This window comes from Stigmatopora nigra, chromosome 19, assembly GCF_051989575.1.
Source record: "Stigmatopora nigra isolate UIUO_SnigA chromosome 19, RoL_Snig_1.1, whole genome shotgun sequence".
NCBI classification, from domain to species: domain Eukaryota; kingdom Metazoa; phylum Chordata; class Actinopteri; order Syngnathiformes; family Syngnathidae; genus Stigmatopora; species Stigmatopora nigra.
The window spans coordinates 8,279,089-8,301,198 of NC_135526.1; the positions used below are offsets into that span (position 1 = coordinate 8,279,089).

Sequence of the window (22,110 nt, forward strand, 5' to 3'; positions counted from 1 at the left end):
CTCCCCTCTAGTATCTGTGCCGCTCTCTTTCTCTGTTGTCAATCCCATGCCAAATCTGTTTAGGCTACTTTGCGCATGTACCGACGGACAGAGCGACTATTGCATCGACTCCAAGATGGCGAGCGCACGTCTAGCTTGGTTCATGACTCTCCTCTCAACTCACTGTAAGTACTAAAATCCACACCGTAGCCTTCTATTTTCCACAGTTAAGTGGACTTTACTTTTACTTCTGTTTTCATGTGAATAGATTTCAGCGGGGAGCGTAAAATAGAGCCCCGTTTTAAAAGTAAGGTCCGTCAAAAAGGAACAAAAAACTAAGCAGATGGCTCTTTTCAGAACACTGATCTGTTTTCCTTTTATTATATCACAATGATCGGTGACTGTTTTACGATCAGAATAGGAAGAAAGCGTTTGAAGTGGTTCAAATCAGCTTTGGCCAGTTTGCCTTATTTACTATGTTTATTCCGCGTTAGTAATTCCGCGCTGTCATCAGATTTTGAGCGCTCAATGATAGATTTTTGCTTACTTTTTTTCAATAAAGTTTGTCTTTTAACTTGTAAAAGACGCATCGGTGCCCGTGAATTAAATAAACATGACTGTTAACTATTTAGCGTGGCTGCGGGGATGTTCGAAGTACTGATGCGAGATAACGGTTTTTCCTGCCGGCTGAATAATGCAGCCTGGTCCGCGGGAGGAGTCAGACCACTGTCCTCGACCCCCATTTCTGGCCCTTCCTCCTGCCTGGACTGACCATGTTATTACCATTTTATAACAATACACACACCTGTGGAGGCGAGCGATGAGCAAACACATCACACGCGCGTAGGCAAGCACTAAATCTGGCCTCCTTTGGACAGAAACTATTCTTAATTTCAAATATTATTCATCGAAATCCATACTCTATTTAAAAGTCAGTATTTATGAAAATAAGGGCTCTTTTTTTAGTCATTTTAACACTTCAAATACAATAAGTCAAATCGCAGGGCACAGGGAGACAAGCAACCATTCATGCACAAACTCATACCTAGGGGCAATTTAGAGTGTCAAATCAGACTACCATGCACTTTTTTGGAATGTGGGAAGAAACCGGAGTACCCAGAGAAAACCCACGCAGACCCGAGGGGAACATGCAAACTCCATACAGGTGGACCGACCTGGATTTGAACCCAGGACCCCTACTGTGAGGCCGAGGTGCTAACGACTAAGCCGCTGGGCCGCCCGCCATGTATTGATGGACAAATGGATAGGAGCAGATGATAAGTTTGTTTGCACCATAAGGTCATCAACCATCTTGGAAGAAAACATCATTGTAAAAAAATGGATAGACTCATGGATGCAATGACTCATTGTAACACGAGCAACTTGTTGCTGAGGTGTGTCTGGTCAAAGGGAGCTTTTGTCTTTGAGTCCAATTTAATAAGTTCCCTGCATATGTTTTTACTTTTAGCTTCTCTGTCCTCAGGGCAACAATTCTTAAAGTTTCCTTTTTAAACCCCACAGATATGGTTTGAAACTTTTTGTATCTCTCCCTGTTACCTTTGGACCCGGGTTTGGAATCGTGAGTGTGACTAAAATAGCCAAGTACAGACATGAGAACCTCCAGAGATAGATCATGTGTATTGATGTTTAAATGTTAGTTCCAGTGGACCCTTTTAAAGTTTTGATTTTCTACTATTTACAGTATACACTGTCATTATTTAAGACTGAGGGGTGTTAGTCAGTACTTTTAATCGTGTTTCCCCCTTGCAAATCAGTGACCCAGCATGGCAGGAACACAATTGACATTTTCAGAGGGAGCACTGAGCTGGTGAAGAATTAAGAATTTCTTTTGTCTTCCTCGGACAGGGGCTTAGCCATGTGGTCGACTGGCTCAGAGCCAGAACTGCTTGCGTCTTGAGAATCAGCGTAAATCTGGATTGATTGAAGCTGGATAAAGGCTGGTATTCAAAAATACTAATAGGCACTGATTGGTCATGGTAATACAACTAATTTTTGGAGCCACACTGATTAGACTTTTGCTGGCCTTTCTTTTACTTCAAGAGACAGAGAAGTGTCCCGTGACGGCTCAAATAATCTAAAAAGGAATGTATTGGCTGTTCTTGATGTTTTTATTATTATTTTCTGTGGTGCACTTGATCAAAATGTTGTCTGACCCTTGCAGGATACCCATTCGTCTTCTATATTAGTGTGTTGCTGTTTTCATAGTGCTTTTTGGTTTCCCTTTGTAATTGGCAATCACATTGTATGGACTGCTATCTTTTCTAATGTAATATATAAGCTCAGCTATTCCAAGTGAAGGCTAAAGCCAACGTGACCGAACATAGCTGGAAATATCATCCTAGTCATCTGTCAACGGAGCCGAAAACACAAGCCATTGTTATTTTAAGTGCAGACTTTCCAATCTGACCTAATGGAATGCATTGACATTTTACATTGTTGGCTTCATCGAAGCCATTCCATTGCTGTTATTTCAAAGAAATAATGCTGTAAGTATCCTTGCCAAATATTGAAACAAAAATATATGGGAGCCCTGAACATACATAAAGGGGATCAGTGTTGATCCAAATGCAAATCTTGAACGAAATATTTCAAATTTGACTCCAACCCTTTAAATATCAACATATATTGTTTAAAAACAGTTTGATCTATGAATTTCCAAATTTAACTAAACTCTTAAACAGTAGCATTTGAGCATTCCCAGACAATTGCTGCATGCATGACTCCTCTTTATCTTTGTTTTCGCTCCCAGTTAAGAGCTACTTCCAGTTGGAGTCATCACTATCGTAGCGATAAGGTATTTAAAAAGTAATTTACTGGTTGGTTGTTTTGATGTACTTTACTGATCTATATATAAATATGTATATACTTTGAAATAAACCCTCACCCAGGCTCTGAATGCTCTCAAACTTACACATAAGGGGGGTTTCTTGTCAGGATGCTGCTATCTAGCACAGTCTGACAGCAATTGTTGGAATTAGAAGCTGGGGTCAATGCTTCTCTCATTGTTGGGCGCGTAGGGTGCAGCCTTCTGGCGAGATTGGAGTCAATATACACCAAGATAACTGCTGATAGTCTTTCCCTTAGGAGCTGTTGTCAGATGTTTCCTGACCCACCCAAAGCTTGTGAGCAAATGTTTGGAGAACACTCTGAATGGCACGTACTGCCAGCTATGGGCATAGACTTTGACATTTGACTTCAATCGTGTAAATTGACAAGACAAGCAGACAAACAGCAAGAACTCCCTCGGTGTTGTGTACTTGTGTGCTAGAAGTCCAGAGTTGTTCACATCAGAAAGCTCTGAGAGGGAGACGGAGTTGAAATATCAACGTTTTGCTCTCGGCTCAGATGTCAAAGCGAGAAACGAATGACTTTGGGGGACTTCTCGTTTCAGAGCATGGTTTTCCCAAATTTTCTTAAAGTTGTTTATCGATTGGCGACTGATGGCGTCAATCGGTCCGTTTGAAATTTTGTTCCGTTGTGGCCCTGACGCAGTCTAATGTGAATGTGTCATGTCGCTGCTTACTCTGGAATTGCATGAAACAGCTGAGCAGGAGTGGGTGGAGGTGTTTTCAAGCAGTGGCGCAGGCAGCCGTCACCCAAAATATCTACAGCGTTCCTCCCAAACCTGACTGTCCATGTAAGCAAATGCAACATTCCAAATAGAAAACACATGGAGCCTGAAAACCTCCTTCATTATCTGCAACCAACTTAGCCACCTGTTTGCCTGAAAGATAAAAGGGAGGCCTGTTGATGATCTCGCTTCCATAGGAAAAAAGAGGCGGAGTTTTGGAGAACGCATAACCAGATGAAGAAGGCATTGGAAAATCGTGATGGTGTTATGGTGAATGTTCTGTGGCAAAAATCAGTTTGAACTGGACTGAATAGTGTTGATCATAGTATTTAATTCCCATTGGGTACACCAGAAAATGTTATCATAGTTTTCATTTTCAATGTTGTCATGGTATTTAATTCCCATTGCGTACATCAAGTAATGTTGAAAAGAAATAGTTTTATTTGAAGTTTTTTCATCTTTGAATAACAGAATTTGAAAATTAAGCTATTACATCTTTGTTGCTGAGTTTTTACTAACTTTAAAATTGAAGAGTTACATTATCATTGTTAATGTACTAAGGCGATATCTTGTTTGGCTCAGTATTTGTAAAATAATCTGATATATTTCAAGGCGTCAGTCATCCTCGGGTAATCATTCCTGTTCCACAAGTGGCACAAGAAGGTTCTTGTTTCCAATTTCAAGCAGCGCAATGAGTCCAAAGCCATAAACAACAAAATAAAAATAACTATCAATATCATTGGTTATGACAAAACCAAGATTAAAATGGCTTTTATTAAGATAAGGAGTTGGACTCATTGCCCTTCCTAAAATCCAACCGGGCTTCTTTTTTCATTTTTCCTTTTTTTTAAATTTTTTTATTGAGCATAATCGATTGATATGTAGGCCACTATCGATATGTAGGCCACATGAGCAATAGGACAATTTGAAAGATTCCCCAGTGCAAACATGGCTTCCCATTTGCTGATACATAACTGAGTCCATGTGGTCTTTGGAGGGAAGTTATTCCGCTCGTGTTTACCAAATACATCGATAGGTCAAATGAGGCCACCATTGATAAAACATTGGGATGTTGTAAGTTAATAAACTCATTAGCTGTCTCATTAACAAGAATGCTCAGGCCACAAACTGAACTGACATTAGCTAGTGTTGTCCCACAGTCTTTCACACTGACGCAGTCATAACCATACAATGCTCAGGAGTCATCTTTAGTTCACTAGGCTGTAAAGAAAAGGGCATTTACTGTCTAGAAATAGCTACAAAGCTGACCTCTGACAAGCTCAGGTGTTTGTACTATGTTTATTCCTAACCTCTGGGTCCACCTGGAACAGGAATCTTTTGTTAATTCTTCTGGAGAAAGACTTTCCACAAGCGTATTTTTTTTGTATATTCATTAATTTTCTATAGTGCTTTTACTCTCAGAGGCCATGATATTATGTCAATAAATTAAAATCAGTGTTAGGCCTGCCAACAAGTCAAATAGTGTATAGAGTATTAAAAATCAGGCAATATATTAAATACAAGCGGGCCCTTTACAACTAAACACTTAAAATTAAATCATGATAATAATAATGAATAACATTGAAAGGAAAAACATTGCATTAACACTTTAATAGACTCATGTGTTTGTAATTATCTTTGATTATGAATAATAAAACACCTTGTACCATACAAATTATTTTTTCCCCAGATTAATTAATTTGGAATCAATGGATATTTTGCAATATAATCAAGCTAAACATTGTATTTGTTTATTTAGGATGGTTTTCTTTATTTATATTCAGGATTCGTTGATACATCTATAATTTATTTGATACCAGCATTGCCAGAAAAATCCTTGGAGGCATAAATTCTATGTTCAAAGCATCATCGCTGACTTCATTGCACAAATGAATGACTCAGTACATCCACACTTGGCAATGACAGTCTAGTTCAGTGCTTGGGGTAAGGCATGATGCGCAAATCACATTTAAATCACTTATTAGAGATGCAGATATTCGTGGATACGTGTGTCCGTGAGCGAGTCTGTGTCCAAGAGCCATGATAAGTCTAACCGTATTTTATTGTAGTAACATCTCAAATTAATTTGAGTTTATCTAATTATTCCAGAGTACAAATGTCTGTGTCATGGCGCGGCCGAGCAGAGCAGAATTGATGCCAATAGTTTGAATTTTGCTCAGATTTACAACCTCATTGGATTTCCAAATGTGTTTGACAGTATTTTCTACGTCATGGAAACCAGATGCCAGCTTCTGTTTGTGCTAAAAGATGCACTGTTGAGCAATGATCACATATGATGGAAGGAGTGAGCAACCAAACCATAGGTTTATATAACTCTGGGAGTTTTAAAGAGTGAAGGACAGACTGGGGAGGGCTGTGACTGATATTTGGTTTTTGCTTTTATTGAACTAGAGAGTTAAAAAATAACATGTTTTGACATTTAAGGCTCCTCAGTCTGGACTTATTTTGGGTTTTGAGTCACAACAAATATCTCTCAATGCATTTTTGGAGGCATCCAGACTAGACTCCCATTTTTTTCTATCTTAAATACACAAAGTCAAATAGGGCTCTCAGATAATGATTAAAAAAAGAAATGTACATGCATAAATAATAACTTTTAACAAAAACCAGGTCTGAAAATGATATGATAGTGATTTAAGGGTTGAATGAGTACTTTTTATCATTTACCCCTCAAACAGTTTTTTTCATTGGCACATATATTATTGTAAGTTCTGGGAAAAACTAATGTTCCATTCACAGACTTGTTGAATTAAACAGAAATAAATTCTTAAGGACTTTCCTAATTCTGTCAGGAAACATCACCTGCACTTTGAATGGTGTGGGTGCCTTTTAGGCTGTGCTGGATCTCACGCATGAGTAGAAGCTCACATGCCACTTTGTGGGTGTGTGTGTGTGTGTGTGTGTGTGTGTGTGTGTGTGTGTGTGTGTGTGTGTGTGTGTGTGTGAGTGTGAGCGCATACTTTGGGGTAAGTAAGTGCCTGAAATAGTTGTCAGGATGCCAGACATAGGCGATGCGTTTGTAGCATGGTGGCTGGCCTCTGTCTGAGCTCTAATAGAATGCGGGGCTTTGCATGTGGGTTTGCTTGCTTTCTGTCATAGAAACCAAAAGTGAAAAGCGAAGCTATTTGGGTGGGTTTCCCTGGCCTGCGTTCATCAGTTTAGCACGTGTCATCGCTGTAATAAACTAGACCCCAACCAAAACTTGACCAAAAAGACAGGAAAAGTGAAGGCAACTCTGAATTGATGTCATTTTTCTATTTTTTCGTGTTATAATTGTCGTTGTTGCAAATCAATTCCAAAGAATACACTTCATATCCTGTAATTTGGAGTAATTGTCCAAATGACCATGTTATCCAGTATGCCATTTCCTCTCACAAGACATTGAGACATCAACATGAATTCCACGGTCATTAGCAAAGTGTAAATATAGGACTTTAAAAATTGGTCTACAGAAGGGAGACCAACGATTCCTCTGAGAACCCTATTTATCACAACAGATTATTATCATGGACCTCCCATCACCTCAAATATTCATAATATAGGGATACAACGTCAAATTGAATTAATGAATGACCATACAGGCCACATTGGTATTTGAAATGATTTCAGGACCACCCCCGCAATCTCGCCTTTTGCTCCCTAAGGTTTACTCGTGCGAAACTAACCAACCAAACTGTTTTATCTCTAGAAAAAAAAGCATATCATTTGTTTCTACACCTGTGAATAACTTGCTTTAGTAGAGTGTGGTTTTATCCTTTGAGTAGGAGGAGCTGTCACGATCTTCTGGGATCCAAACAAATGGTTGGCCTGCAAAAAAAAATTGAGAACATATTTTTACATTTAGTGTTAGTCATAGCTTTTTGGGTTAGGCATGTTGAGCACATACTCAAAGAATTCCATACTGTCATAATAGTCCTGAATGGCCCATCACAGTCCAACTGAGGATATTCAATTCTCAATCATTAACTCATTGTTTCGCCATATCAACTTTTATGTGGCATCGTATATAATGTGACACAAAGAACTAAATCAAGACCCAATATTTAAGAAGAAAACGGGTCTTATTTCTTCTTTGTATGACAATTCTCTGTAAAAGGAGTCTTCAAATTTGTCCACCTAAAATGGATTGAATTCAATTGGCTATGGTTGTCAGCTGTCACATGGTTGACATGTCAATTGCTCACCACAACAATTTGCTCGTTGAGTTTACATACATAACAGTGAAAGGACACGACATTGCACTTGCAGCTGGAAAATGGACCAATGGCATTCTATGGCAGTTTGGTTGACCAATGCTCTTGTCTTGTGTGTCCCAAGGAAACCTACAAAGATTCCGCTCGGAGCAGGTGATAGAAGCACGGCTTTGGGGAGCGTGGGTTTTGGGGAAGGGGGTGGGTGTGCATCACTGGAAGCCTCAGATGGTTTCCTTTCCCAGCTGTTGTTAAAGTTACATTCCCGATTCCCCAACTCAGCAAGCCTTCACAAACTATTTACTATTTAAATCTTTGTATGCACATTTGTTGTTTGAGGGGACCGTCTGCATTTTGAAACTACACAGCCCAGTTGTTTCTTTAACAATTAAGTTTATTTCATTGGAATGTTGGAGTATTCCAACCCTGTTTTCAAGTGGCACTGAGTATGATTAAAGTTAATTATAAACAATTGGTTAGGTCTGGTCACTTTTTACAGAAATTGTCATTATGTGCAATTAGATAATAATAGGTTGCATCCATGGGAATATAAACAAATTAGCATTTAGAATATGCTTTTGAGGTGGCCCGGGTGGGCGAGTGGCTGGCAAGTTGGACTCACAGTTCTGTGGTCGAGGGTTTGATTTTAGGTGGGTCCTCACTCTGTGAAGTTGCTGTAAATTGCCACTTTCTAGGAGTGATTGGTTATTTGTCTCCTTTATGTTTTTGGATAAAATTGACTGTTTCTCGTGGAGAAGTGTACTTGTACTGTGATTGATGTAGTGTGTTATGTTTATCTTTGACATTTGGCAGTTTTAAATGTTTGAATGCAATTCTAGTACATAAGTTCTCTTTCCAAGCGACCTAAATCAAGGAGCTGAGAATCTAATGGAGTCAGAATGCACAACGAATGAAAAGAGAATTAAAAGTCAGCACACTTTTGTGAAAAGTTGTTGTGTGCCTATTGGCTGTGGAACAAAAAGAGTGGCCTTTCAGATTACCCCTCACGGGTGTCAGTGAACCATGCAGGAAGTGAGGCAGATTAAGCATTTTATACCTGCTAAATCAACATTTTGTGCATGTTTTGTCTCGTGATCAGTTGGGCGTTAGCTCATGGTAGCTGTCCACAATCAGTCAGTGGTTCTACTATGGACATTTCAAAGTGCAAATAATAGCAATTAACTGATATGCATAGTTTTGGCTTTTTGGTCTTTATGGTTATGGACTGGAATATAAAGTAGATCAAGTGCACCCACTAAATGTATATTCATTTATTTTCTGTACCAATTATTCTAACAAGGGTCATGGAAGGGTGCTGGAGCCTATTCCAGGCAACTGTCGGGCAGCATGCAAAGTACACACAGTGAAGATCTACCTAGGTTCGAACACTTGACCCTAGAACTGTGACGCCAGTGGATGAACCACTCCACAAATGGACTTTCATGAATTAATGCAATTTTAAAAATAATAATTTCAATTTATAATATATAATATTTTTTTCTCTTCCTCCTATTTTGTCCTGACAGTAGAGCTCTGGTGGCCCACCAGGCTTTCAAAGCACTTTAGGAAAGAAAATATTTGTTATTGAGAAACTTAAAAACAAAAAAAAAACTGCACACAGCAATATTTGTGCTAATAGAATCTTAGTAGCAAAACATGATCTATAATCTGACACAAGTTTTATGTCAGAGCAATGAGCAAAACTTGGAAGTGATGCCATATTTCCCATAACACAATGCCGCATTCACACAAATGTGTTTTTATCATGCTGAAAAAAGGCCTGCTTGGAAATTGCTTTCCTAATGAGGATTAAGAAAGGGGTCAGGCAGCCCGGACTAGAATGTGAAGCATTTGTAATGAGCGCGAGGGAGGCCATCTGTGCAGTGTGGTGGCGAGGAGCTAATTCTGGCACTGAGGTGGTGCGATTGAGTACCAATTTTTACCATAGCAGTCACGAATTAAACATAGCCTGAGAAACTATTGCTGTGAGTTCAATAACTATCTTACCCCTCAAACCAGTCTATAGGAGAGAGAGAGAGCTTCCTCTATCTGATGGCGTGGTGGTCTTCGATTCATGTGGACACCCAACATGTGTGGCACGTCAAATTGTTCGCATAACTGAATTGCTGCGCCAGGGGAGGCCCGCTTGCCCTTTTGGCCTGGTGCCCGAATGTGTTTTGACAAGGCTTTCGCTGTCTCTCCTGCAAGCATCAGAATTGGGTTCAACTTCATCAGCTATTTATTTCATCGATAAATTTGTCGGAAAGGCTGGAAACTTTGTCCTTCGCGCAGACTCCAATTAACAGCCTGCAGAGGCTCACACTGATGCTGATGGTCTAAATTTAGAGCTGACCTGCCATCATAGGAGTTCTTTAGTTATGCTTATTAGCAATCATAACAGAGCTTGGAGAGGCAGGACTAAAATAGAAAAAAATGGTGTTGCCGATGTTGAAATATTAACGATAAGGCAATGTTCCCACGCATAGGCAGTTTTAATGTGAGGGCAACACTTGTGTTGAATGTGTTTTAGGGCATCATCTTTTCTAAGTGATTAGACACCATGATTGGATGAGGTTGGTTAAGAAATTCTGAGTCACAACAATCAATGGACTTTCCTGGTATGAATAAGCCTAAAGAAACTGGAAAGTGATCTTAGTTTGGACTGTCGCAGTCTTAGCAAGTTTTGTGTTTAATCAAGTGTTTATTCACTTCTGTAGTCTAGAACTGTCACAAAACAAAGGTCTCCATTGGTCCTTCTGTTTTTGGGATGAGAGCATGTGACACGCTGCTGTTTCTCTACATGATCCAGGATCTGATTAACTAATGCACCAGGATTCTTCACATGATTTCATGAATGAATCAGTCTGTCGTGTCATACTCTTGCTATTTAAATGGAGGCAGGGCGTTGCCCCACTTGATTTTTGAACAGGTGGGATCCTATCATGTCACCCACTGGTGGCCGCAGTCCTTGGAATGCTGTAGTTTACACTTTCTGACAGTTTCCAAGTGTGTGTATACATGTTTTAATTATGTATTAATGAGGCATCTGAATACATTCATTCCTTTTCTGAACCGCTTGTTCTCAGCAGGGTCGCAGGGGGTGCTGAGGCCTATCCCAGCCAACTACAGGCAGTAGGCGGAGTATACCCTGAATGGGTGACTAACCAATCACAGGACACAAGGAGAAAAAAGGACACCAGATCATAGGTCATAGAATGTGTAACCCAGTTAGCATGCGTATTTTTAGAATGTGGGATGAAACCAGAGTACCCAAAGAAAACCCACGTAAGGCCCGGGAGAACATGCAAACTCCACACTGTGAGGAGTCATCTAGGCTCAAACCCACGACCCCAGGACTGTGAGGCCAAAGCACTAACCACTCAATGCCTGTCTAATTTAGAAATCATTTCAGGAAATTTCAACCAATTCCCTTTGCTCATATTTTATAAAGACTCTCAGCATTAAGATGAAATCATTTGCTTTGGATCCAATTTGGCTTTTCATGTTTTTTAGGGTCAGTACTGCAAAATGAGCACTGGCACTTACTGTTGAAGTGCTGACAGCGATGTAACTGTTAACGCCGTTAACGTTGCCGCCAAACTGTTTTGTCCTAGCCTCATTCGCGCTTTGGTCATGCATTTGCTTGAGGCCTGCTTTCACCTTTTGTGCGCTATAAAATGAGCAGTCATGTATGCCCTGCCAAAAAGTGTCCTGTTTTCAAACCTACAGAAGGTAGAGCTTATGTATTTGGTTCTGTATAACAGTATGCCTCTCTATTGGTCTATAATTGTGTTAAAAATAAATCGAAAATAAATCAACATGTTCGTCATTTGAAACAGAATCCCGGAATAAGGTTAAAGGTCAAAGAGCGTAGAGGGCAGAAAAGGAACTTCCTATTAACTCGATAATGGATTAACCTATTTAAATCAAATTTCCAGAGTAGGTGATATGATGAGAAGAGAAAGGGCCAAAGGTCACAGAGGTTTGAATTTGGCTGCTGAATTTGGATCTGTAATTTCAGAGTGCTCTTCTGGCTTTAAGAATATAAAAGGTAAGTTTATTAGTAGTCTAGTAGTCAGTCAAGTATAGTAAATAGAAACCCAAAAGAATAAAGACATTTTTTCCAAACCCATAGTGAAATATATTTGCAGTTGAAGAAGTGCATCTTTATTAGAAAAAATAATAACAAGAGTTGGTGGCCACTTCTGTTAATTTAGGAATGCTTACATACAGCATAATGGTGTTGACATGAAATATTTATAAGCAGTGACTCTAGTAAATATTTTATTTAAATGAAGAAAACACTTGTCAACGGTTAATGTCGCTTCAATATTTTGGACTAAAAATAATACAAGAGCAAACCAGCAGGTTGACAAGGTTGCATTGAGTTACTAACAGCACATTTGACAAAGAAAAGGTTCAAATGAAAACTGTGTTGAACAGAATATAACCAAAAAAATGTGTCTGTGTCTTTGGTTCATAAAGTTGTTGATTTTTTTGTTGTTGCCAGAATTAGTAGCACTTAATAAATATCATTTATACAGGACATGCGCTGCGGGATACACAGTGTTCTTGCACATGGCGAGCAACGTGTCGCTGAAGGCACATGCTCTCTTTACCTCTCATGTTAAAAGGTGGTAAAACCTCTGCTGCACTTTGATAACCTCAAACAAGGTCAGGCATTTTTAGATACGTGCTATATCTCATGTTGTCATTTTGTATAAACTGTTCGAAAATATATCGGTGGGAGGACACAACCTTGGTTATGTGAATGCTTATTCCGACAGAGGGTTGTCAGAGAACAGCAGTAATGTCCATTTGGAATGGACAGTGTTTTTTTCTTTTCTTTTCCTAGTGTTTATTTGTTTGTTGTTGCGAGACTAGTAGAGAAAATTAATCTTCTGTGTACGTTTATTGAACGGACTGTACTCGGCCGGATGAATAATATCGTGGATTAAAACATAAAATCCCAAACTGCTCCATATTTGGTCATGACAGCAGCTCATTTGATTGTAGATGAGCAGTGTGCTCTTTATGGGGAGTTGGAAAACAGCAACTGGTTGATGTCAGTGAAAGTGTGTGTGTCTTCTTTGATGTTCATGCTTCAGCGAGGGCGTGGGAATCGTCTTTGCATGCAAGCTTCCCTGGGAATATCACTAGGTTGCTTAATTGAACCTTTCTATTTATGATACCAACCTCACCTCTCTGGATTCATCGTATAACGCTGAAGTGAACTACTGTGTCTTTTCCCACAGGGAGTAACAAAACAAAGAGGGAATTATTACCCGGTGCAGGAATCAAGAAGCTCAGCTCATTGTATTATTCACTGATGTAAAAACTGCAGGGAAGGGGAGTTTAGAAAGAAATTAAACAAGAAGATTAGTAGAAAGAAAATGCTTTGCCAGGGATGGGGTCAGGAAGAAAGATTAAAAAAAAAAAAAGCAGACACGTGTTGCCTGGTAAATCACAGAAATGATAGTAATCACAAATATATATATATAGATATATATATCTATATAGGTCAATAAAGACCCTTGTGGTCAAGACTGATAATTAAATTTGGCTGTAAAAGGCATTACTACCAGTTTATCTGCCTGCTTTCTATTCAATCCAAAGAAAACTAGTGAAAATAACGGGACACTTTTTCAATGTTTCAATTGACGTACATTCCGTGACTAAGTGGGATCAATAAGAGGAGGTTCCATGCAAGGCCCGCTTCATCTAGTTTTGGCATGGTTAGTCTGAATAATAAGGATGTTAAGAATAACCCCAGTTATGACAAGAGAAGTGTGCGTCACACACACTCGCACGATGAGCAACACCTCACCCGTAAAACAAAGTGTCAGAACATTTTTAGCCTTCATCAAGTTTCGTGGGAGTCCTCTAATCCCGGCTGCGTCAGCGATTGTCTGTCTTGGATCTGTCAATTTATCTTGCTTTCCCGAAGAACTATAAATACTGAGTCATGTTGTCTATAATTAGAAAGTTTTCCTCCCTACCTTCAACCTACTCCCCTACTGTGCTCTGTAAATCACGACTAAAAGTAATGAGGACGATACACGTCATTAAAGCCTTAGCAGATCCACTGGTAATTTTACCTGAAAATATCCGCATTAAGATATTTGGGTAAACACAAGCCACATCTTATGATCAAGAGAGTAACGTCTCCTTTGAATCACTGAATATGGAGATCAAAAAGATTTGGGAAATTACCTGTATATGCAAAATAACAACCTCACATGTAGAAGCCTAAAATATGGGTTTTTTTAGTGGATGGATCGCATGCGTTTTCCTGGACAGCTGTTTCTATGGTAGCGCTCTCACGAAGGCACCTAATCTGTTCTAATACCCACCGAATTAGGGTTGAGGTCAGAGGGTCGGTCACCTGACTATACTTTTTAGTCCAAATATGAAAACTAAATGATGAATTTTTCACACTCTTTCCTACTTGTATAAAGCCTGTCACATAGTTTGGGGTGGAAATCAAATCATATGCATTCCTTTTTCTTTGAAAAATAACAAAATAATGTAGACTCATGCTGGAATAATTTTTAATTTTCCAGGTGCGATGAAGATTAATGTGGAATTCAGGTGGTACCTCGTTAGCTGGTAGAGTCCATAACCGTTGCAACTGTCATCAATTCTAATGGCACATAAAATGAATAAATCACTACAGTGTTCCCTCACTACTTCGCGGTTCAGCTATGGCGGACTCAGAGCTTCGCAGATTTTTTTTGGAAAAGAAAAAAAATACAAATATTACATTGAAACAACATATTTTTCAGGTTTTTTTGTTATAACATGAATTTCACTCTCTCTACCCGTATTATATATAGTGTATCGTATACAGGGGGGTAAAAAAATGTTCAAAAAAATTTAAAACAAAAAAATAAAAAAATAACAAAATATATATATATATATATTTTTTAATTAATTTCAAATTAAGCATTTTTGAAGGGGAATCCCTACTTCGCGGAAATTCACTTATCGCGGGTGGTCCCCATTAACCGCGATAAGCGAGGGAACACTGTATATTATATTCAGAAAACAATATATTTTCAGTATTACTGGGCATCTACAATGCTTTGATTGGAATTTATTTTAAAGTGAAAACAGAAAGTTGCAAAACTAAAAAAGTACACCAAACAAAATAACCAAGGCCTTGAAGTTATATAACAAGATGAAAGGGGGTTCAGACTCTTCTAATTATAATGATAATCCCAAAGTGACTCTGTTGTTTTGTACAAGTGTGGCCTACTTTTTAATGTTGCTGCTGTTTGTCCTACACAAGCTGTCGTCATGTCATGATCTCCAAAATTACTGTAGGCTAATCACCTTAGATTTTCCGCCTCACAGTTCTATGATCGATGGTTTGATTCCAGGTCGGTCTTCACTTTCCCAAACATAATTCTTAAATTCAATCTCTTATTAATCCGATAAATTAGCAGTATCAACCTTGAAAGTGCCATAATTTTTGAGTGTTCTCTTTGGGGTTTTTCATGAATTTTTATGTGGACTAAAAACTGTCAGGATGACTCAGTTGGCACTTCCTAGCCAGGCCAGTATTTTTCAACCGGCAGGCCTGCGTAGGCAATAGCATGAGGCTCACGAAGAAGGGGAAAGCAAAAAAAAAAAAAAACAGGGCTCGGCAGTCAGTTGAACTACTGGCGTGGTGAGCTTGCCCTGAAAGAGCACATGCCTCCATGCACAATTATCCACGGCATGGAAACAACTCCCCCACGCTTAACACACATAGACAATAGTTCAACCAACACCACTAAAAATGGAAGATGAACAAAAACAAAACGAGGCCAAAGAGCCACAGAAACGTGACATCACGTCACTGATTGACACTGGGATTGACATTTATCTCATCCGGGGGAGTTTGTGATATTTCTGATGAGCATATGCTCCAGTGTCCCGAAGGATAGCCCTAAAATGAACAGGGAACATCGGCCTATGTCGGCTGGTATTGTGCAAATTAGCGTGAGATCGTTACTATCACGAAAATTAATGCGGCGGAAATTCTTATTTTGAATTGCCTGGTTTCTGGTTTGCAGGCTACTTTGGCGCGTTGGGAGTCGTGCTGAGGACAGACAATAACTCGCCATGGACCGATGAGTTTGACAGTAAGTACTTGGAAAAGGAATTGAAAAGGAATGGTCTGATGTTACCTGTTGGCTATGACATTGAGTCTTTTGTCTACTTTGTAGAAATTGAATTGTCATGCTTGATCGACTCGATTTCCACCAACAACCCCAGGATTGAGTGGAAAAAAATTAAAGAAGAAGGGCCAAGCTATGTATACTTTAACAACAAAGTTTCAGGTAAAAAAAATAATAATCGTAGACAAAGACAATAATTTCACAGAATGTGTACCTTTTGGCCATTTGTTTAGGTTTTTTTTTTTTACGTAAAGGAAAAAAGGCAATTGCCAAAAGGTACACGGACCCCACAGTTTACTCATCTGGATGCTTTCCATTGTGTAGGTGACTTGGAGAACCGAGCGGCGATTCGAGAACCGTCCACGTTAGTGATAACCAACGCCACCCGGTTGGACACGGCAAAATATCGCTGTGAGGTCACAGCTGCCGACGACCAGAAGTCTTTTGACGAGATTGTGATTGACCTTGTTGTGCGAGGTACAGCACGCTGAACGACTAGTTTTCAATTTTGTCCCTTCTGGGTTTAAAGGACAGAGACTCTGAGCAATATATGGTTGTTCTGAATTCCGGCTAATAATAAATTCCGGATTATTTTGCCCTTAAAAGGGAGAACTTGCCTGTTAATTTGGCACTTTGGTTGCCGTAAGATGACACCGCGTTGTAGGTCACTGCAAGCTTTTGGCATACATGCCAGGATGTGTTGTGACCAGACTAGACCTAGCCAGCTGCAAAGGCATGTTCTGGGCTAAAAGGGGAAAGCTCTGAAACTGCATCTACTCCGAATCGCAGCGCTAAAGAAAGCAAGTGCCACATGTTTCGGTGGCGTATTTTGGCAAGGCTCAAAAATCATGTTCCAGTCTCAACCTTTAACGACAAGCACATACCACAAAGTTATTGCATTAAAGCTTGGTAACGTATGGCTCGGGGGCCACATGCGGCTTTTTAATGGCTACATATGGCTGTGTGAGGTAAAAAAAAAAAAAACGGAAGCAGCGGGTAAGAGAGGCGAGTCCCTCACACACCAATAGGAGCGCCATTGAGACCTAGTCCATCACCGCTAATTATATATTTTACTTCATGACTCTATTGCATGCATAATCTCATTGATTAGCCATAGCATAATAATGTTATCAATAAAATTCAGACACTTTAGAAGTGGTGTGATGACGACAAAGAAATGCAAACATTTTAACTGTAAATTCTGAGGAATAAAATATGAATTGTTTTTGGCTCTCTCTCTGTCCAAAACGTTCCTAACCTAAGCATTTTGTTCAGATGATCCAGTTATAGAGCATAACAGGCATTTCATCTAATGTTTTTAGTGTTGTTTTAATATACACTTTTTTTTTTTTATGACACCACAGTGAAGCCAGTTGTCCCAAAATGCAACGTCCCCAAATCGGTGCCTTTTGGAAAATCAGCCGAACTGAGTTGTTTGGAAGAAGAGGGCTTCCCCAAGTCTCAGTACCAGTGGTTCAAAAACAGAGAAGAACTTCCCGACGACCCAAAGAATAGCATCAAGTTCTTCAACTCTTCATACACCCTCAACTCGGAAAGCGGAATTCTGGTGAGTATGCATGGGCGTGTGTGAGAACAAGGGTATGCATATGGCAGGAGGGCGGGGCAGGGACGGGTGGCTGTACGCCCGGTAGATATTTCGGGTGGACAGTTGATGGCGTAGGAGGGTTCCAGCCACGTGGGGAATCTGCTGTCCTCGCTGACACATTCCTCAACGGACTTTGAGAACTCTGCTCAGGACGAGCAAGTATACGAGGCTCCCCTGAAAGCCTCTAGGATGTGAAATGCCACGCTGTAATGCAGCCTCTTCCTTTGTGTGGAAAGAAAGCCACAGCAAGTTTAGACTGCATTCTCAAGTAGCGGCTACAAACCAATGAAGTTGAGATGTTATAACTGTGCCACCTGCGCCACCACAATATGACGGCTATTTCGATCCCATTTTTTATTGCTTGGCCGGTGGGTGGAAAGACAACCTGCACTGTAGTCACTGTTAAATGGATATAGTGGACCAAATTCTTGTAAAATACTCCTATTAGAGCTCAGATTCGTACACTAAATTCTGATTAGTGAATTTTGTTGTGTTGGATGGGAAGTAGAGGTAACCACCATATTTTGAAACATTGACATTTCGTATTTACAATGTCAGTACTGTTAAAATGTGGGTGTAAAATCGACTCCCAGGGTTTAAAGTTTGAATGCTTCTCAATTAGTTTGCACTTTAATGGTATATGGGGGCAAAAGTGAGCCTGAAAGCAAATAGGACATCACAATGACATGCAAACTACAGTTTACCAAAATGTTTTCTCACTCAAGCCATATCACCCCTGATCAGTGATTATTTAATGAATTTAATTTGACAAGTAATATCAGTATTTACAAAAACAAAAGACTAAGTTTTTACTTTTTTTTATAATCCCATGCAGAAGTTTATCTCAGTCAGAAAAGAAGATGCTGGGGAGTACTTCTGCCGAGCAAAAAACGATGCAGGTTACGCTGAGTGTGCGGCGCAGAAGATGGAAGTCTGTAAGTGCTGCATCTACATTGCTTTTCAATAAACATTTACCAGAGTTGATAACTTCTCATACTGTCCAATACAACATACTGTGTGTCAGTCATTCCAAAATTGGAGGACATTTTATGTCCGACCTTTCAAACTTCACTAAATTATAAAACACAAATGTAATCCTGTGCAAATGTAATTGTTGTTAGATCTACAAGAAAAACACAAACAAATAGAATATATTAAATATGTCTGAGTGCCCCATAAAATCAGATATTTATCCCATGGCCCTAATGGACAAATTGAAATGAATTTCAAATAAAATCGTTAAAGTGACCTTTATGTTATTTTTATGCCACTGATGGATATCACTTAGTTTCCGATTGTTGTCTTTTCGGCCTGTTACATAGTTACTCAAGTTATCCAAAAGATAGCAGTGTTGTGTTGCACCTTGTTTTGGTCCATTTGGTCATAGTGATTACTCATAATTATATTATTTGAATCTTTACCTTTTTACATACAATATTTTTCTCCCTTGGTTAAGACTGAAAGCTATTAAACCATTTCCAATTAGAACATTTAATGAACATGTTCTTAGTTTTGTAATGACTTTGATTGCCTTTCCAAAGCAATTATCATTGTTGCATAACCATGTGTTTACCTCCCCACAGATGATATTGACGTCGTCGGGATTATAATGGGAGTAGTAGTAGTGATCGTAGTACTCATATGCATATCAGCTGGAATCTGCTGCGCTTATAAACGAGGTTATTTCGCCAGTCAAAACCAAGCTGGGAACAAGTAAGTCATCAGCCCATCTTCTCACAATGACAACACATTTGCATGCGTGTATTCATCTCCAGATGCTATTTGTCTTGTAGCTATAAGGTTCCAGCGAAAGGAGATGGGGTAGATTATGTCAGGACTGAGGATGAGGTGCGTATATTTAATCATTCATTTTCCATTACGCCCCATGTAGAGGTGCTTCAAATGCTCTTTTATATGAGCGAGACTTTTTTTTAAATATTGTCTTTTCCGCCTTCCGCTCTCGTTAGGGAGACTTCCGACATAAATCATCATTCGTGATCTGAACACGGCGCGGGAAAAGAACGATGGGCAAAGTGCCAAGTGAAGCAAGTGACTCGCGTGGCTGCCATGGTAGCCATCTCATGGCGGAACTGCCGAAGGTGCTCTGAGCTCTCGGCGTTGACTGAAATATAAGTACATCTTTTTATCAAATTTGCCAAAGGTGACAAGGACTCATAGGAGAACCATTTTTATTTTTAAACTCTTCTCATATACATTACACAAGGACCGCTGTTTGATTGGATTGCTCCAACAAACATGTAGAAAATCCACATGAAGAAATATTACCTGGTTTATCACCTTCAACATAACACATTTCTACGTACATGACACTTCAAAATGTTTGTCATTTGTATTATGTTTTTTTTTCTACTGTTGAAATTTGTCAAACTATTTTTGATGGGATATATTTTAAATGCCTATAGATAGAGGTTTACTTTTTTAAAATATTTGTAAAATACTAACTGTTTTTGTTGTTGTTGTTGTTGTAATTATTATTTTGTTGTGGGCTCACTTATTTTTATTTTAACCACTTTGCATCAATCTGTAAGCATTTAGACCTTTAGAAGGAAAAAACGACTAACCAAAGCAGACTTTTTAGGTTCATGATCGGCGTTATGGGATGTTGAATTCTCTACGCTGGGATAGCCCGGGTTTTGTCGTATGACCACGAAAAGGAAAAAAAAAAAAAAAAAAAACAAGCTCAGTGTTTTGTTTGAGTCTTAGAAAGAGGTTTTGAAGAGTGCCAGTCGAATGCTGTGAAACATTGTACGCAAATCAGTGCTGCGTTTTCTTCATTTTAAAGTGTCCTTCTTTGCTCAATGTTCATATTGTACTGTATATATTGAATCGGACTGTCCTGTTGCTGTTATTCATACCGTGCGTTTCAGTATTACAACATTACAATAGCAATTTGGCAGGGTGCTTGAGTTAGCCTTCCAGAGCTCTTGCTTTCTTGCAAAACATGCTGCAATATTTTAGTTTGCTGTAAATTGGAAATATTTAATAGCCTGTTAGGGGATGGGTCATTTAACTGCTCCCTTTCATAACTAAAGGTACTGCATCTTATGGACAAATACAATGGAAAGGTCATTAAGGGTCATTACAATGTATTTTTTTAACTCTACATTCAAGTAGAGGTGAGTAATCTGGCCTTTAGTTTTGGGTCATGTTAATAATATATTTTTTTTAATAATAATTCAAATTAATTGATGAAACTGGTGGCCGAATAGTTTATTTTCCAACAGTTGGAGTAACTTGTCAGATGTTTTAACAAAATCTGCTATAGGTACACTACAGCACTATCAGAAACTTTTTTAATGGTTATTATTTTTAGAATTATTTTTAATTTAGAAGCTAGATCTCATTTAACAAATTATAAATTGATGTGCAAGTAGGAAAACTAGATATTTAATTCATTCCTCTGGGTTCTGGAAGGTTAACATTGTTAGAGATTGTACATATAAGTACTTTTATTGTTTGATTCCTTTTAAGATGGTGAAAAAAAAACGGATTCTATTAAAAGGTGACATGAAACTCTTCCCACATGTAAGACGGATAAAAAGGTAACATTAAACCATTGCATACGTAGGATGTTGGCAGCTCGGCAAAATGTGACACCGTGTCCCCCACAGTGTTCCATGTGACTGTTCGTGGAACAGCTGAGCAAATCACTTTTTTTTAATTCAGTAATTTTTCTTGTCATACATTGACACGTGTAAATTGGATACATTCTTTATCATCATCTTGCCCTTGTGTGTGTGTGGGGGGGGGGGGGGGGGTACTTAATATCATTCATGGTAGAAATGATGCACCCAACCACACTAATTAGGCGTCAACACGCTCACCAAAATGAGATCACGAATGGATCCAAGCTGAGATAAAGGAGTCACGCAAACACCCCCTTTCATTTATACAAATTTCATTCCTCCCAAGTGCCTTCTGCCATTAAACTAGATCCCATTCTCGCCCACTTCTCCATCAGTCTGCCTGAGGTTTGATGTTTTTCATTCATTCATCCTCAAGCATGGCGTTTGAGAGGAATGATATAACCACCAATACCTACTTGTCATCTTTACATATCTGCATACTTGTATATACTATATATATATTTTCTCCTTAGATTACACTAGATATGCTAAAATAGAAATCTATTACTGTAGTGCCTAAACAGTGGGGAATAGTTTTGGTAAGGACACTGTTAGGAAAAAGATTATTATTATTGACCTATTTTGGTTTATAAAACCCTTTGTTGCTGCAATGTTGCTCTTGGAAAACCACAAGTTATGTCAGCTTGAGACGACAAACCGTGGCAATGCTGGTGTGTTTTTTATTTTGTTTTATTTTTTTTAACTTTATTCAAGGGCAATCTAAACTGAGCTGTCATAGAGCACTGTCTTTAGTATTCACCTTATGCCATGAAAAAATTCTGTCATTCAAACGCACCTACTTTGAGGGCTTGCTTTTGGGTATTTATCCATGCTGGAACCACTCAATTGTGATTATTAAAACTCACTTCTAATATTAATTGATTGATTTTTTCTTCATGTGTGTGTGCAT

The 22,110-nt window shown here is 39.0% G+C and overlaps 1 protein-coding gene across 1 annotated transcript; it reads left to right on the forward strand.

Annotated features, from left to right (window-relative positions):
* The first annotated feature begins 22 nt into the window (after positions 1 to 22).
* On the forward strand, positions 23 to 22,078 carry jam3b (junctional adhesion molecule 3b). Its single transcript, XM_077741215.1, has 9 exons — positions 23 to 164; positions 15,843 to 15,911; positions 15,996 to 16,109; positions 16,272 to 16,424; positions 17,312 to 17,514; positions 18,389 to 18,488; positions 19,137 to 19,266; positions 19,347 to 19,401; positions 19,521 to 22,078. The coding sequence occupies exons 1-9, from the start codon at positions 47 to 49 to the stop codon at positions 19,554 to 19,556; spliced, it is 978 nt and encodes a 325-aa protein (XP_077597341.1). The 5' UTR covers positions 23 to 46; the 3' UTR covers positions 19,557 to 22,078.
* Positions 22,079 to 22,110: the final 32 nt, after the last annotated feature.

Bases quoted from the DNA above. Each gene is read 5' to 3' on its own strand.
- jam3b (XM_077741215.1), top strand. From the start codon at position 47: ATGCCAAATCTGTTTAGGCTACTTTGCGCATGTACCGACGGACAGAGC. The intron at 16,425-17,311 runs GTACAGCACGCT...ATGACACCACAG, and splicing joins GATTGACCTTGTTGTGCGAG to TGAAGCCAGTTGTCCCAAAA. The intron at 17,515-18,388 runs GTGAGTATGCAT...AATCCCATGCAG, and splicing joins ACTCGGAAAGCGGAATTCTG to AAGTTTATCTCAGTCAGAAA.